This window comes from Corapipo altera, unplaced genomic scaffold (assembly GCF_003945725.1).
Source record: "Corapipo altera isolate COAL_440 unplaced genomic scaffold, ASM394572v1 55, whole genome shotgun sequence".
Taxonomy (NCBI): Eukaryota; Metazoa; Chordata; class Aves; order Passeriformes; family Pipridae; genus Corapipo; species Corapipo altera.
Window position 1 is genome coordinate 17,422,286 of NW_020884882.1, and position 17,682 is coordinate 17,439,967.

At 53.0% G+C, this 17,682-nt stretch overlaps 1 protein-coding gene across 3 annotated transcripts in view; it reads right to left on the minus strand.

The window, feature by feature from the left end:
* Window positions 1-236: 236 nt before the first annotated feature.
* The window catches only part of SRGAP3 (SLIT-ROBO Rho GTPase activating protein 3), a 106,501-nt gene continuing 89,055 nt past the window's right edge, over window positions 237-17,682 (minus strand). For 2 of the 3 annotated variants that reach the window (XM_027640680.1, XM_027640679.1), the window contains exons 13-23: window positions 16,450-16,552; window positions 14,600-14,660; window positions 14,118-14,195; window positions 12,960-13,094; window positions 9,949-10,054; window positions 9,475-9,702; window positions 8,518-8,597; window positions 6,656-6,836; window positions 5,940-6,089; window positions 5,149-5,476; window positions 237-4,304 (exon numbers count right to left, since the gene is read on the minus strand). In XM_027640680.1, the coding sequence (XP_027496481.1) occupies window positions 3,888-4,304; window positions 5,149-5,476; window positions 5,940-6,089; window positions 6,656-6,836; window positions 8,518-8,597; window positions 9,475-9,702; window positions 9,949-10,054; window positions 12,960-13,094; window positions 14,118-14,195; window positions 14,600-14,660; window positions 16,450-16,552 (1,867 nt within the window). In that variant the 3' untranslated portion in view covers window positions 237-3,887. Of the gene's footprint in view, window positions 4,305-5,148; window positions 5,477-5,939; window positions 6,090-6,655; window positions 6,837-8,517; window positions 8,598-9,474; window positions 9,703-9,948; window positions 10,055-12,959; window positions 13,095-14,117; window positions 14,196-14,599; window positions 14,661-15,323; window positions 15,355-16,449; window positions 16,553-17,682 lie in introns of all 3 variants that reach the window. The other variant, XM_027640681.1, reaches the window with a different exon arrangement.

A 17,682-nucleotide genomic window follows, 5' to 3' on the forward strand; every position in this document is an offset into this window, starting at 1 on the left:
CAAACACACACAGTAGGACACACAAAGTCAGCTGGTGAGCATCCATGGGCATGGGGAGCAGCTACAGGATCAGCAGAGATGTGGGCACTGGTACCACGGCTGCCTGCCGGCACAGGAGGGACTATGGGCTGTGGCACAGGCCTCTGGAGGACACCCTGGCCAGCGGCTCTGGCCAGGGCTGTGGGATGAGGGCTGGGCTAGAGGCACAGGCAAGAGGCAGCAAATCACAGACAGCGTTTTTGAGAAAAGTTAAGCAGTTTATTCAACGGGATGAGTCCACACCCAACCAGTGGCTTCATCTACATGGCATCACCAGCACACACAAGGACCCACTCAGACACTCTAGCTGACGGCATCTCACCATACGTTACAGAGACAACACCGGGGGAGGAGGAGGATGACCGGTACAAGGGGCAGCAGCCACGGTCTCCCACGGCCGCCCGGCGTAACCAACCCCGTCCCCACCACAGCTCACAGCCCAGCCACGCGAAGCACATCAGACTCGGGACATCTACTGCTGCCCCCGAGAACCACAACACCGCTAGTTAAATGACACACCCAGGGTTACAAAAACGACCTACCAGGGGACTTCAGCCTAAGGAACAAAGTGCACTGTCATTGCCGCCCCGGGACCGCGTCGCTGAGGGTCTGAACAGGGAAGGGGTTGCTGCGGTACCATCACACTTGGTCAGCACCATCGCAGGCCATGCCGGGCCCCGGCGAGGGCAGGCGAGGGCCAAACTGCCCCGGCACCACGGGATGGACGGGGCAGGGCCGAGGGAGCCGGGCCGAGGTTGGCACTCGCTCTGCACAGCAGAGGAACAGCCGCCCCCCCCTCAGGGCTGGGGGTCCCGGGGGCTGCGCGGCCCCTCGCCCGCGGTGCTGCAGGGGGGCAGGAGCACACCCCACCCCGCTCCCGGCCCTGGGCTGGCACAGGGAAACTCTGTGAACTCTGAGGCCCACACACAGTCTGTGCCCTCAGGGAGGTACCGAGGGTCAGGGTTGGTTACTCACAAACCATGAGCAGGTTCCAGTTATGATGCTCCTACAATGTACGTGGCTCAATTTTGTGCCAAGTTCGCTTACAGAAAAATACATTTCTTCCCTTAAATTTACAGTAGTTAAAACTACACTTGGAATACTGTATTACAAAGGGGGAGTTTATTCTCCAACAAAAAGTCTTGGTTCCCTTTTCATCAAACAGAAAAATGGAAGGACTTTAAAAGCAATCGCCCCCAGCACAACACAACTGCCCAGACGAACCCATGTGTGTACAGCTCCCAGGCCTGAACTCCAACTGTTTGTTCTGGTGCTCAAAAAGGCACTTAAAGATAAGAAAACAACTGTATTAAAAACCCACAACAAAACAAAACAAAGGAAAACGAAAGGCAATAATTTAATAGAAAGACACTGGAACTTGTACCGTACCTCCAAAAGTAAGAAGGGAGGAAATAAAACCCCTAGTGAACATAGGTTTGCTCTCAAGTCATCTTGGAAATAATATTAAAAAAAAAGGAAACTGGCAAAGTGAATGTTCTCCAGGAACTAAACGGAAACAAAAATAATAATTACTGGCAACAGATACACGGCGCTCGTGCCAAATGGGTCCTTCCCTTCCCAGCACACGGCCCTGAGCAGCCCAGCCTGGTGGAACATCTGCTGCCACTGCGCTGGGCCGGGCCAGGGCCTGTGCCAGGAAAGGGGGATGATGGAGAAATAAACACCAACATGAACCAACTGTGGTCATTACAAACGCCAAGGACGTTCACAGACAAGCACACACACACACTGTAGTCCCTGCCAACGTGACAGGGAGGGACACGGGCAGAGCTGCTCCCCACGGGCTCTGCGAGGGGCGCCGGCGGCTTCGCTTCCCTTCAGGGTTACTATTATTATTACTGGGTTTATTTTTACATCGAGCTACCTACTAAGTGCAAAGATTTGGTGAGTGGCATCGGCTTTTATCTAATCTTAGCCTATTTTTTACAGTTTACAGGTTAACAGTTACTTTCCAGCAGTTAAGCAAGTAGGGCAATATATACAGGGCTGGCAGAGCAGGGGGTGAGGGGACACGTGCGCTGGGCACAGGACAGGCACCGGCCGGTCCCGACGGGTCTGTGACCCTGCTCTGTGCCCAGTGCATGGAGGCACAGGCATGGGGGGGCAGATAGGGAGGTTCAGGTGTGCAGGTATGGATATGGAAGTGTAGGCATGGAGGGGCAGGTGGAGAGGGGCACATATGGAGGTGCAGGCAGCCTCACATGAGGGTGAGCTCCCAGGCTGAGACACAAGCCCTGGCAGGACCAGTGGGCTCTGCTGCCCTGGCCAGTGCCTCCACCACCTTCTGGAAGTCAAGCTGCTCCTCCTGCAGAGCTGGGGTCCGCAGTGGTGCTGGAGAGGTGAGGAAGATGAAGGGGAGACAAAGCAAAGGCCTGGGCAGGGGCAGGTGGCTGCTGGGTGAGGCAGGAGGGTTCATGGGCATCTTTGCCCAGGCACAGACAGAGCAGCAGGGTCAGAGATAGGGGGGAGGAAGGATGGATGTTAAGGAGCCATTAGTACATGACCACGGGGAAGTGCCAAATCAAACCATGGGGCATTGCATGGAAATCTGTACAAGGAAAAGCTGCAGGAGAAGCACAGAGCGTCTTGGATTCAGCGCTTAGAGCAGAGTCTGGATTATCAGAAAGGACCATGCAATCCCCAGCTTTCTGCATATTTTTTCTCTGGGTAAAACAAAATGTAGATTCCTTTGCATAACTTGAACAGTTGTATTATATGGTACAGTACAGAAAGTGCAAAGTGTCACCCATCAGATCGGTTCTGCATCTGACACGGTCAAATATGGCTCATGCTTCTCATGCAGGATGACACACTCTGAACCGAGACCCCCCTGTGCCACTGGGCAGCTTCACACCGAGGAACGTGGTGGTGCCAAAGCCTCCTCATTGCTTACACCCGACTGTCGAGAGACCATTGGGTTGTCTGCTTATTAATTAAAAAAAAAAAAAAAGTGTGTGGGGAAAGGGAGACGAAGGATCTCCAGACTGTGTAAGTTACTCCATACTTTACCACAGGTCTGTCACCAGTCCTTGTTCACTCTGAAACCTTCCAGAAAAGCAGCGTTCCATGGCCCCGGTGCAGTGCAGCACCCTCCTCCTGTGTGAAGGTGATGGTGCACACCTCGCTCTGTCCCCACTCACGGCACACAGCTCACTCTGTCCCTGCTGCCCGGGGTGTCACAGGCACACAGACGTCTCAGGATTCAGGACTGAACAGACTCCAGCTGGCTGGACACACACCATCATTTATGGATTTCCAGCTCTTCTCTACAACCCAGCAGTGAACAGACTCCACTGTATCCCCATCCCTTTTTTTTTAAATGCCAAGAGGTGCAGAAACTAAATTCCAGGATGGCCTTGTATTGCTCGACGCATGGCTGCTGCGGTGTGGGCCTCCACACGTGCACAGAGTCTGGGAAACCCAGCCCAACCCACCATCTCCAGAGAGGACATTTCAGAGCCAGTTTCTGAGGTAAATCTACTGTTTTAAAAAGTCACTGAATTCTGTACACTTTGTTTTTAATATATACTCCTATAGAGAGCATGTGTTCTCCAGTGCTGACACGCAGACCCGCTGTCTCCTCCTGCCGTAGGACTGCAAGCTCGGGAAGTGTTTCTGCATGGAGAGGGTGTGTGCACACATATGTACATATACACACACACACGTATGTACAGCACCAGGCCAAGGCTACGCATGTGTTCCCTTTTGGAGAGGCTCCCCCCAGCAGGGCTCTGACCCCCGCCTTGGCCCAGAGAGGCTTTGCCATGTCGGGCCCCGCTCCCGCCATCCGGGCCCCGGCTCTCCCGCTGCGGTCCCCGCGCCCCAGCCTACATGGTGCCCGATTTATCCGCTGAGCCGCTGGGGAAGAGCTTCTCGGTGGGGGTGACAGCAGGGCTGCCCACCCCCGAGCTGCTGCTGCTGCTGGAGCGGTGCTGCACCACCGGCCGCACCGGCCGCATGGGCGGCGGCCGCAGCTGCGCCCCGGCCAGCCGGGCCGACAGCGCCGGCTTGAAGGTGGTCATCATCTCGGTGGTGGAGCTGCTGCTGCGCCGCATGGCCGCGTCGGGGTCCCGGATCAGGATGGTGTGCAGGGGGCTGGCCGGCTCCGAGTTGGCGGCGCCCATCGGGGGGTTCTTCATGGGCTCCAGCGTGTCCAGGACCACGTCGGGGGCCTGCTTGGCCGTGTTCTGCCTCTCCAGCTCCCGCAGCTCGTTCAGTGCCGTGCTCATGGTCTTCTCGATGTCCTGTGAATGCCAAAGGGATGTCAGCACTGTGCTACAGCATGACCCGCTCTCCTCTGGCTTCCCAGCAGCCATCCACCATCCCACAGCTGCTGTTCCTGATGGAGGTGACATGAACCAAACTGCTGGGATTGGAGGCACTGAACAGCCTGTCCACAGGTTTCCAGCCCCTGAGCCCCAGTCACGGCTGCTCAGACACAATGGGGGAGACTGTGCCTGAAAAAGGTGGTCTCTGAAGTGCTAGAGAATTCTCTGAAAGATCCATTCTCTGGGATGTGAACAGGTTCAGAATAACCTGACTGATTCCTAGCTGGGGCCTCCCACCAGCAGCAGAGAGAGGGACCTGGAGCTACATTGGGGTCACAAGAATTAAAGGAGCCCCATGGATCTGATGGCCTAATGTGACACCAATGGCACCACATGGATGGAGGCACCACACTGGTATCAGACTCACGTTCTGAGGTCACAGCAACAAAGAGCCAGTACAGAACTGCAGCACCTTTCCCCAGTGATCATCAGTCCAGTCAAACTGATTCAGCAAATCCAGTTTCCCCCCTGCGCTCCTTTTGAGATAAAGCATTTCCCTCCCTGCAGAGGTAGGAGCTGCCAGTGCCTTTTGGTAGTGGATCCAACATTTCTGCCTACTGTTGGGCAGACACCAGGATTGTATAAGGAGCAGTATCTTCCATTACACCAACAGATACAGCTGGGCAGCAGACAAGCTGTTGGCTGCTCATTTTAACCTTTACACCATGGCAGCACTGTAACCCTGAGTGTCTGAGGTGAAGGGGCTCTGAGCACTCCCCAGTGACCTCCCCTTTAGTCTCGGTCCCTTCCCAACACTTACCTCAGCAAGAGCTTCTGCTTCCAGAGATTTCTGGTCTCCAAGGCTGCTGTGCCGGGTGGACCCACAGGTTGATCTCAGGGGGTGCCCATCAGCCAGGGCCTTCCTGTCTGGAAAATTGATGCTGCCCGCGCTGCCAAACGTCGCCATCCTGCGCTTCTCAGGACTCTCGATCCTGCCCCTGTTGAGGGGGATCTTGTGGGGGCTGCTGGGGCAGGCTGCTGCTCGAGGAGGGGTGTCTATGCCAGGCCCCATCCCTCGGGGCGGGCTGTGCGTGTCTCCCCCGCTGCGGCGCCGAGGGATGGCTGCACCGTCAGACCTCAACCTCACCCTGCAAAGAATCCAGCACCTCAGGTCACTGTCAGTCCCAGCACAGCTGGCCATGGGCTGCAATCGCTCAGCTCTGAGTTCGGCTCAGACCAAACTCGAGCCTTTCAGCTCCAGAAGACTCAGGCAAGAGGGAAGACAGACACTGCAGCCAGTACCAAGAAAGTGACAGCACTAAATCACAGAATCACAGAATGTTTTCAGCTGTGACCTTAAGGATTATCTTGTTCCAACCCCCTACCATGGGCAGGGACACCTCCCCCTGGACCAGGTTGCTCAGAGCCCCATTGCACCCTCTGTACATGTTAAATCCCCGTTATCAATGCACATGAAACCCCCTCCATGCTCATATTACCCCGCAGTGCTTACTGGACCCTTTCCTTCCATCCTGCCCTACCCCACACACTGACTGTCCCCACATGCGATGGTGACCAACTCCATGCTCACAGGAAAATGAGTTTCCCTACCTGCCCATCACTCCCCCGAAGCCATAGTCCATGATATGATCCGTTGGAGACTGGATGTCGTTCTTGGAGGAGGCTTTATCATCAAGCAGTGGCCCACTGCTCGCCTCGCTGTCTGCCTTCTGGCTCAGGCTGTCGGAGAACGCGTCATCCCTAGGGCAAGGAGACCCCATCAGTGACAGGGCCATGTCCCTGGGAGAGCCACACAGATCTGAACATCCCCACTCCAGCAGCTCCAGACTTTGGTAACAAAGGGCTGGACCAAGGCTATCACTTCACTGGGAGGTTGGAAACAGCTGCCATCCTGTCTCCACACCTCCTGTGCTGTGGCTGCCATTGTAATGACTCCAGGTACAGCACTTGTAAGAGAAGCAGCACCTGTAAAGGGCCCTGGGATCTGCTCCCAGGCCAGGTGGGCACTGAACAATCCAGGTCAACACTCACAAGGGAAAGGCCAGTGGTAAGCCTGGGTCACACCACTCTGGGGAGCCAGTGAGGATGGGGTCCAGGCACACTGAGGTACAGTGTTTAATGCTTGGCTTTATCAGTCTCAAAGAGAAACAATCAGAGCCAATACACAGAGATGAGAATAGGCTCAGATTTCTCAGTGAAGTCATTAAACCTTGGAAAACCTGACCCATTATTTTAGGTGGCTGAAGTGGAGCTTGTGCAGGTACATGATTTTAACACCCTGGATCAACCCTTACCACTTTACTCACATGTCTTGCACCACGATGTACTGGTGGGGGATGAGCCCATCCACCCCGTTGTGTCTTCCTTCCCACCAGTCTTCTGATGCCCGATGGTACAGCAGGAGTGAGGCCCCTTTCTTGAAGGAGAGTTCCCGTGGAGATCGTCCAATGTAGTCAAACTTGGCTATAGCTTCAATCTGCTCCACCTCTGCACAGGAGAGAGGCACAGCAAGAGAACAGCTCAGCTCAGCCCTCACCAGGGAAGATAAACCCTAGAGAGCCACCTCAGCAGAGCAGCAGTGCTGCTGCCCCCCAGCATCCCCAGAGCATCTCATACTGAGCACAAACCTTATTTTCAGACTGATCAATTCTTATTGTTGTTCTAGCCTTCCTGGGATCTCTCACAGACTCACAAACCACCAGCAGTTACAAACAGCTACAACCAGATGGGGAGCAGTTGGAATCTCCCTGTGTGCATATGGCATCCTCATCCACGCTCCTATTTTCTGCCTTTGGTTACAGAACTCCATTATCCACCAGCCTGGGATCTCGTCAAGCTGTGTCAGATGCTGTATGACCAAACCCTGCTCACATTCTCTTTCTTTCCTTATCCTGGAGACAGTTTGGCTTGAATTATTGATGAGCAACTAATGCCCCTTTGGGGATCCCCATGGAAACGATGATACCGGCTCCAGCCACACAGCTGCTCTGCACCCATCTGCAGCACCACCTCACTGACTGCCCCCTTCTCCTCGTGCCACCCCTGCCACTGTCAGAGCCAGCCAGCAGGCGTTAATGTGCCTTCATGATCTGAGACACCCATCATTTTAATCCCCACCTGGAGACTGGCAGACAGGTGATGACAAAGCCAAACAGGGCAAACCTGCCCAGTTCCTCCAGATCTGCCACGTTCTCATTAAACATTGAAACTTGCTCTGCCCCATCACTGCCCACAGGCTCAGCAGCCGTCAGGGTGTGACCCGATGCAAACTCACACAGAGCAGGGGACACTGGAGGAGGACACAGGAGACACTGCACCAGACACCTGCCCATTCCAGCCCCACCTGGGACAGGCCAGGCCGCTTCAGCAGACTCATCTTCCCCACCTGAGCAACCCCCACACGAGGGCAGTGTCTGGGAGCACCACAGAGGCATCAGTGGAAATGTTCTAGAGGAGACAGAGCTGGCAGGCAGCCAGGAGGGCTCCCACAGCCCTGCCAGAACACTGGGCTCCCAGCAGGGAGAGTGTGCAGGGCAAGGGGGACAGGGAATATGTTAATTCACAAAATAAAGCTGCTCCTCTACTCTATGCAGTTAATCACCCAGAAGCCTCAACTGGAGCCATTAACGTGGCCACCCAAGGGTGAAACTGGCTGCACAGCAGCTCCTTCACCTTCCTCTGCCAAGGCCTGTCAGCTCCTGCCTGGAGCTGAGAGCAGGCCCTGAGCCCTTCCCTGGGCCATTCCCAGCTCCCATGGCCCCACCAGCCAGGTGAGCCCTTCCTCCTCCCTGCAGCCCTCTGAGGGCAGATGTGCTCTGCCAGGGCACGACAGTGCTGAGGCAGCAGCTGCCAGGGAGGTAGAGGGTGCTCAGCTCCCAGTGCCCTTCCAACACAGGAAGCCCTGCCATGGAACAGAGCCACAGGGCTGGCCGTTCCCTGCCCCACAGCAGTGCCAGCAGGTCCACCCAGACTGCCCCCTCACCATTGGTGCCTCTGGGATATGGGAAGCGCTGCCTCCTGCTCCGGCACCACGGCCCGGAGCGCAGACGCTCCTTGCTCAGCTCTGCCAGCAGTCAGCCCATCCCACCTCTCTCCCGACTCTGCAGGCTGCTCCCCTGCACACCCAGCTCTGCTGGCAGGGCCCCAGGCCCTGCTCAGCCCTGCTCACCATCATCGCTGGTGTGCGGCTCCGTCCCGTTGTCGTGGTCCCCCTCGTCGATGGTGCCCGGCTCGCTGTGCGGGCTGTCACTGCAAGGGAACACGGCACTGTCACACACCAGCGAGACCCTGCTCCCAGGGCACTCTGCAAACACAGCTTGCTGGGGGACATTTTGGCCTCAGAGATACTTGGAAGTTGTGTTTTCAGTTTGCATAGGACCAAGATGGTCACTTTACATCACAGCAGATCTCTGAACTTCCTCTGAGAACACCAAACCCACCACGATCTCCAGCCAAGAACATCACGTTCTGTTGCTCTTATGGCTTTACTCGTATATGGCAAAACAAACACAAAGTGTTTGCACCAAGTTAAATGTCCCATTTGCTCACTCATAGTGAGCTTTAGCACTTTATCATCTGCTGCACTAGGAAGGATGGTGGCAGGTGACCAGGGTCAGGGAAGGTGAGGTCTCAGAAATGTATAAAACTTGCACAGAAATTAGTTCAAGTGTGTTATCAATCCTGCTTTGTTAAACCCAGACCTGAATGTGAGATTAGAATTCCAGCAAAAATGGGAACTGGAAGGTTCAGGTTAACCTCGGGCTGAGGGATTCCATCCAACCAGCAGATCATGGTGGTACTATGTGTCTACTCAAAATTTCTAGCCTAGGAGATATCTGGATAAAATGGACCTAAAATTCTGGTTTGCTCTGAATACACTTCTGTTGATCCAGAGCTGAAAGAATCTTCCATCAATATTAGTATTTATACTGGAAAGAATTTCTCCTGAAATTTTTACTGAGGCTTATAATGCTGAGTCAGCACAAGAAAAAGAAATACTTGGTTAAACTGCCTGTTTTAACTGATAATACTAAATCAAATGAGCAGGGACTGCTTGGCTCGGGGTGCAAGAGCCTCTTGACCTGATGAAGGTGTTTGTACCCAAGAACCCTGCAGAGAACCTTACCAGTACTCCTCCCCTCCAGTCATGCACTTCTCATAGACAGGCCCTTCCAGCTCTCGGTGGCTGGGGAAGATTCCCTCGTGGTGAATGATGATGGTTTTGATGACCTCATTGACGTGGGCCTGGCAGGACACCGGATCCTGCCCGTCGGGAATGTGCATCAGCGTGGGCCCGAAGCAGATGGCCAGGTTGTAGGGATCCATCATGTTCTCATCGCTGTACTGCGACAGGCTGCAGGCACACAGGGAGGGAGCTGCCTGCCAGCCTTCCCATCCACCCCCAAAACCACCCCCAACCCCACTGCCCAGGGAGGCACCAGCACCGGGCTGTGCCCCTGCCCCGAGCACAGGGGGCTGGGGAAGAACCAAATACAACCCCCCACAGCAACAGCAGAAAGCACTCATGCACCAAAGACAGGGAAACCCTGACAAAAGGGAGGGCAAGGAAAAGCTCAGTGAAAGAGGCAAACAGACTCACTGGTTAAGGAAAGCAAAGAGGTATCTCATGACCACAATGACAGCCCGAGGCAGAGTGACGACGATCTGCTGGATCTGGTGCACTCTCTCAGCGGGGTTCTCCATTTCTGGAACACATGAATAGAAAGCACATCCCTAAAAACCTTCTCAGGACCAGACAGCATGGCACCAGAGGGACCTGTTCCAGATCTAGTGGCCCACTAAGTGAGAAAAACAACACCCTGTGTCCAGATGTGATCCACAGGTTTGGCATTAAGGTGCAAGCAGAGAACGGGGCACAGTGCTCCTCCACAGGGGAATTCATACATTCAGGTTCAGTATAAAGAGCAAATAAAGACATTTCCATGGGTTTATTTTTAAAATAAGTGTTTATGTATTATTTAGTTCATTCCTCAACACCTCTTCTGTTCCTCAAAAGCCTGAGTCAGTGTGGCACTGGAAATGGAGCACTTCTTGATTTTGTAGGGCAGATTTTTAAATGAGGCTTTTATTCATCTGAATCTTCTGGATTATGCATTAGGTCCTTCTGAGCCCTTCCACTCCTGTCTCCCACTGCTCTCAATAGGAATTAGAAATTCCTAGGAAACAGATTAACTGAACCAGTGCTGAGTCAACACTTTTGGATTCACTTCTCTCCACAGGGATGCACAGAGCCCAGAGCTGCTGTCAGAAACCTGCTCCCTCCCATGGGAAGGAGAGTGACCCAGGGCTGTCCTGCCCTGAGCTACCTGTGTGTTCTGTGGAGTTAATCCTGTGGCTGCTGGTGCACAGGAAGCAGAGGACAAGCACCAGAGTTTCCTGGAGTGGGTGGATCACACAGAGGTGCTTGTGCTGGCTCAAACTGCCATTTGCTGATCACAATAAAAATCACTGATATGTAGCTGGGCTGCCATTTGCTCATAATTCTGAGTAAAATCTGGCTTCAGTACCAAGATGGAAAGCATTATAATATTTCATTTGGGGAATTTTTCCATTTGAGGAATGGATTTATCCTGCTGCCTGGTGGGTTCTCTCCTTCTTCAGTCTGGTTTTACTAAAGAGGATGTTAGTTAAAAATACCCCAACAAATAAATATAAACTGGATGAAACCCTATGACAACAGGCATATGTTCTGAAACCCAGAGGAACAAACTCTTGAGGCACTTGCCTTTCTCACTCAGCAAAACATTTTGACTGGTTGTAACTTTGGAATTAACAGCATAACCATCATCACTGCACACATGGGCACAGCCCTGTGTGGACTCTGCTGACAAAGGGCCTTTTGACCTATTTATTGCCCATGTGCCTTTAAGGAGCCCTCAGGCCCCCAAGAGCAAAAGGAAGAGTTCTTCACTCTGCTTAGTCTGGACACTGACTGCACAGCTTGTGTTTGTGCATGTCTGTGTGGCACAAAGTCAGCTGCACTTCAGGTCAGATTCTTAATGGGAACAAAGCACTTTAATTCATTGAAAATCTATCCTTAATCAAAAGGTTGCAGGAGTAGCAGGAAAAGAAAGATGAGGAAAAGGAAGATTCTTGCTAAAATGAGAAAAATAAAGTGAGAGAGAGAGAATACCATCTGGAAAATTAACAGATGCTGTTTGCAACAAAAAGCTCCCAAAAGCTTAATAAATTGTGCAAATTGGCATTAATTAGGGATGGTGCCAAAGCACAAGCAAGCACACAGGCAATCACATCATCAAGCACAAGTCTCGTCCCCTTCTCCTGCACTGTGCCCCCTGGGAAGGGCAGACAGAGCCAGCACCAGCCAGGCTGAAAATCCCTGTCCAGGGCCTGGAACTGGTGCAGAACCAGCTTCCTTTGCTTGTCTCACAGGTGTGCTGTGCTGTTTTACACATCAAAACAGCAACAGTGAATTTCCTAAAGCTGCTACATAAACCAACCATTCTTGAGAAACCAGAGCACATTCCTCTCCTCTGGAACAAGCCCATCCCCGCACCAGTCCCCTCCAGATATTGTCTGTCTCCCCTGACATCACCAGATCCCCAGCAGTTATGAGCATGCACATTCAGAAGGGGGGGAAGGAGTCATGAGCAGTGAAGCCAAACAAATGCCTTGAGCACACATTCCCAGTCAATGCCCCTGAACCACCCACGTACCAAGACACCCCAACCCCAAACAACCCCGACACCTCCCCTGTAAAATAAAGTCACCCTGTAGCCAAAGCATGTAGCACCTCCATCACTTCTGAAACGTCAGATTAGTTCTCCCTCCTTCCTTCCCCCCAGGGGAATAATTTCCACAACTTGCCGATAAATAAATGTCATTGCTACAAGGTATTGAGAGAAGCACACCCCAGCTGGGAGAGCTGATCCTGCAGCAGAATATGTGGAGCTGAGAGGAGATTTCAGGACAAAACAAGAAGCAACTAGGCTCTCCCTGACATCAGTCCCAAAGCCCCTCAGCTTCTCCCTCTGCTCATCCCAAAGCACTTTCTAGTTTTCTTTGGGATAGCAAATGCATACAGCAAACATGTGGAGAACAACCAGGTCTGCAGACTCCAGGGCTGGGGCAGCTCTGCGAGTAGCCAGGAGTTCCTGACCCTCACTATATTTAGCCACTGAGCTAAAGCAGCTAAACCTCTGTGGGTCCAGGAGCCATGGCTGCAGAGAGGTCATGGGCATGGGAACCACCATCCCTGTGCAGACCTGAGGCAGCAGGAGCGGGACAGCAGCCACCCCATCACACCATAATGACCCCTCGAGCAACCCTCAGATGTGGACACAGCCTTGCTGCACGTGCAGCCCCCTGGCCTAAGCTTGGAGACAGCTCTGGGGATCCTCATGATGTTGGGAAGAATTCAAAAGAGCCACAGTGAGATGTTTCCCCCCTCCCTCCTGCCAGCACTGCCAACACACACTCCTGACGTCCTTCCCTAACAATTCCCACTGCCCACCTGCTGCCCTCCTCACGGCACAAACCCCTGTTTGCAAGACTCAGGTGTGCCTGCCCCCCATTTAGTGCTTCTCTTACCCACCCTGTTCTCCACAAAGAGCTGTCACAGGTACTTACTTATGGTAGATATCAAATCTTGAAACCTTTCCTTAGGAAAGAGGGGGTTTTCCAGTCCTCGGAAATACAGCTTCAAGACTCCAGCCACTGAGTTAATGTCCCGTTCATTCTGATCATCAGCGAGGGGATCTTCACCTGTCCAGAGAAGAGGTTTTATGTCCAGTATCACTATCAAGCTGGACTAGCACAGCAAATGGCTTTTTCCTCACTCAGTGGAACCCTCAAATTTCACAGGGTTCAGAAACCCTCCTTGTATGCAATGGCAATGCTGAGTGGTTCCTGAAAACCAGTTTAGGGTGGGATTTCAAACCTTTCCTGAGGATGATGATGCTATTGATTGCCTCCCCTTCAGGTTTCCAGCCCAGTGCAGTTTGCATTTACAGCACCAGCCCAGAGAGCTGAGCAGGTCTGAAGGACAGTGGGTGAGAGCCTGAGGGGACAGGTTTGGCTGGAGGATGCAATTATGCCTCTGGAACAGACCCAATGGTTCTAGACAGCATTGTAGTGACTTACATCTATGAAAGGCTTTCAATGCCCAAGGGATGTAGATTCCTCCTAAACTGTATGTGCAAATCCTCCAAATCCAGCCTTTGACAATCCCACCACTGCCTTATCCATTGGCCCAGCCACCTTCACCCCGATCTTTCTGATGCTGCTCAAGGATTAACGTTAGGCCACTCTTCCCACCTGGGCTGTCACTGTCACAGCTCCCCTCCACTGGGGACAGCAGGATTGCTCTGCCCTGTCTCACCAGCCTGGTACCTTCAGTGTGGTTTTGATTTTCTCAACAGAATCACTGGCACCTCCACAGCCAGCACTGTCACCAGGGTGGGAACGCTCCTCCTTCCCTGGCAAACTGCTGAGGAGGAGGAAGGATCCCCCAAACTGGTTTATGGCTCTTGTGTTCTTAATGACTGTGGAAAAGATCTCTGCACCTACCCCTACTTCTCAGACTCCTTCCTCGGGTGACTGTTTGCTACTGCCAGAGATACAACACCGAGAAACCCAGAGGGGATAAACCCTCCTCGTGTCTCACAGCAGAAAGGGCTTTACACAGGCCTTACACCACAGCTAATGCACCCAGCACACACCAGCTCCCAGCAAGGATCCCTGCTCGGACACGGCGTCCCGCTGTACCTGCACAGCCTGGCTACACACCTCTCTCAAACGAGTTCTTGATGTCGTTGACTTCCACCTGGGAGCCAGGGACTCTGAAGATGCCCTGCTGTTGGAGGCCTGGAAGAGAACAACACTTTAGGAGAGATTTTTGGAACTGCTGGGCAGTAGCTGCTGGTAAAAACAGCAGAACCCAGGAGTTTATGCACTGGAGAGGCTCAGAGCAAGTGGGGACAGTCCAGTGTGAGTCACTGCTGCTCATATTCTCCAAGCAGGAACCCCAGATCAAGGTGCTGAAAGGGCTCGTGTCCCGAGCAAACAATGTAACCTGGGTGTGTGATAATAAGATCTAAATATTGGCGACTCATCCAGTGCTGCATCACAGCCAACATGACTGGAATTCTAAGCTGAGCCCACGGAGCAGGGGCTGCAGGCACCCCCAGGCTCTCTGCAGGACCTCCCTGCTCACTCAAGTGCTTTGTTCCTGGGCAGAAGGTCTCTGTGGATGTCCTGAGTCCACTCACCGTACAGGTTGATGTAGCGGATGCAGCTCTCTACGACAAGTGGGATGGCCTGTCCCGAATCCTTCAGGAAAGGAAAGGAAAAAAAGGACAAAATTACTGGTTTATTGCTAACAAAGCACAGGAAAAGTGTTAGAGATGGTAAAACCAGAAATTTGAAAATCAGTGCTGTGGAGTTTAGTAAGAACACAGGCAAGGAAAGGAGATGTTACAGACATGGAGCCACCAAAGAGCGCTGAGGATACTGTGTGCAGCCAATAATGTACAAAAAAGCTGCCACTAAAGGTGTGTGAAACACTGCTGCTCCCTGTCTGGCTCAGACAGGGGACTGCTGCAAGATCACAGCTGTTCCATCCCAAAGGTGGAATGCTGAGCTGAAATAAAACTTGTGCTATACCTGGCTAAGGGAACAAGCTTCCAGTAACAGAGCTTACAACAGTATTTTCCACTGAAGGAAAGAGCCATTGTCAGCAGGTGCTAAAAAACCCAACAAGCACCACAGTGTATGGAATGTGCTTGGGTCTGAACCAGAGACGAGTTTTGGCTTTTATTTCAAAGTTGTTTCCCCCAGGTCCCTCGTGGCAGAGGCTCAAGGGAAACGTGGGCTGTGTCTGACAGCCTGAGTGGACACCTATTTCCCTTTGGGGCTCTGTTTGTTTTTCCAGCAGAGCACAGTGGCATCTCTGGGCAAGTCCCTTCATCTCACAGACAGGCATCCAGTAAATACCTGATTCCTCATTCGTGCATTCCTCCTTCCTCTGAGCACACAAAAAAGCAGCAGAGTGGGAAAAAGAAAACAGATTAAGCAGGGATAAGTTCTGTTAGAGGTAAGCATCTCCTTCGGAGGCCATGAACGCTCAAATGCAACAGCAGCTTAGCAAGGGCCAACCCAGGCCTTTGGGATGTCCACCCTCCCTCCCAAACCCTTCGGCACACTGCACCCAGCTTGGCAACCTGCAGGGACAGCCTCTCAGATTTCCTCCCACCTTGAACCTGCAGCATTCCCAGGAGCCCGAGGACAAGGCCAGGCAAGTTTCTGGGAGAGCTGCCCTACTGTAGGGGCACCTGGCAGCCCTGGGGGCACTGGGTGACATGGGGACCACAGGGCAGCCACCCACAGCCCTGCTCCCTACGGGACCATACATCCCAGGGGTTGGGCCATCCCCAGAGGGGTCTCTGATGGCAGGAACACCCCTTGGCTCAGATGGATTTCTAGAGCACATAATTTCTCCTCTGCAGTGCTCAAGAGTCTAGGCTTTAATGAGCATTACTTTTTTATAAATCAGTTTAAGTCAGGAGTAATCATAAGTCCTAAAGGGATTAGCAGCTTTGCCAGCAGGCCTGTACTCCCCATGCTGGGGTGCTGTGTACAGACACTGCCCTTGGGAATGTGGCTGAGCCTGAGGGAATAAACCAGAGCTGGACAATGCCTATTAGTCACCTAATCCAAGGGTTTGTCATTACTGCTTCCTACACTGTTTTCACTAAAGCTTTCTCCAGCACAGGGTTAAACACTGCAACTGGAACAGCATCGCTGCCTTCAGAAATCCTTCCCACAGTCGTGCCATTCCTTTCCAGGACGGGTGGGAGCAGCAGGACGATGAGGACACTCAGTCAGGACTGTCTCATACTGCACTTGGCCACTGGCCAGCCCTCACTGCTACCCTGGCACAGGGAGTGCATGAGGGGCAAGGGGAGCCATGAAGAGAAATCGTCACCGAGGCAGAGCCGTGCTGGCCACGCCAGCTGGGGCAGGTGGCCGGAGGGACCCCTGAGGACAGCGAGCAGCCAGGACAGGAGAGCCACTGTTCCATTCCCAGCGTTCACAGACACTCCTGCCAGCCAGCGAGTACCTTAATGAACGTTTCCATATTGCCGTTAAAGAGTTTATGATTATAGACTGAGAGAGGCCTAGGTCTCCTCATTTTCTGTGGCTTAGGGGGAAGACATGGGGGCCTGGGAGAAAATGGAACAAAATAAGTCAACAAAACACCAACATAAATGCAATGACAGGGTGAGATCTCAAAGGTTATGACTGAGCCTAAGAAATCAAACAGCAAAATCTCTCTGTGAGGACCTGGCCTGTGGCTCCACGTGCCCTGCAGCCACTCACGCTGCTGTGTCCCACACTGCAAACTGAGGGCACTGGTGCTCAGCAGGATTTTAACACCCTCCTCCTTCCTCCACCAGCTCAGCACTCCCTCAGCCTGAAAAGGCACCAAGAGCAGCTAAGGATTTCAACCGGTTCCTTGATATATCCCATATAAACCACAGCTACCCCTGGAAAATGCTGGGGTCTTCCCGTTTGTTGCTAAAAATCTGCTAAAAATTGCTGGATCTCATTCTTCTCACAGAAAGAGGCCAGAAAGAGGACAATAGGAACACCTCCATCTTCCTGTGTCTAACTTCCGTTTGGGAATCCCAAGGATGGGAATCCCCTTCCCCTTTGCTAGGGATTGAGGGGCCTGTCTGGGACAGGGACAGACCCTGAGACCCTGCTTGAGATCCAGCCAGGGTAACACCCATCACTGCTGGAAATGAGGCCAGGGAAACCTGTGACGGGTTTCAGTGCAGTGCTCAGGGCTTTGGAGGGCTGCTCTCATTAATGCTATTCCCAGTCTGATTCCTTTGGATAATGAGGGACATTCAGAGCCTAGACCCAGAAAAGGGAGAAAAGCACCACAAAATCCCGAATGGATTTGTGCCCTGCCCTCTGCCCCAGGCTGTACCGATGTCTGTAGGGGAAAGAAGACAAGTGCACACACCCAGAGCTGGGTGCTGGGAGCCCACATGCAGGAGCTCTCACAGGGCACTGCAGGGGACACGGACAATTTACACAGAGCTCGATGCAAAGGCGACGGTTGGGGTCTGCTGGTTCCTTAATCAGATGCCTCTAATTAAGCAACTCAACACTCCTACAGCTTCCAAACACTCCTCTGAGTGGCAGCTGAGGAGCAGAAGTGGCTGCTGCCTGTTGGAGCACCAGGGGAGCACACCCCTGGAGCTGTGCCCTCAGCCCCTAGCCATGACTGCACATATACCTGACCCCCAGCCATGACTGCACACACCCCCAGCCATGACTGCAC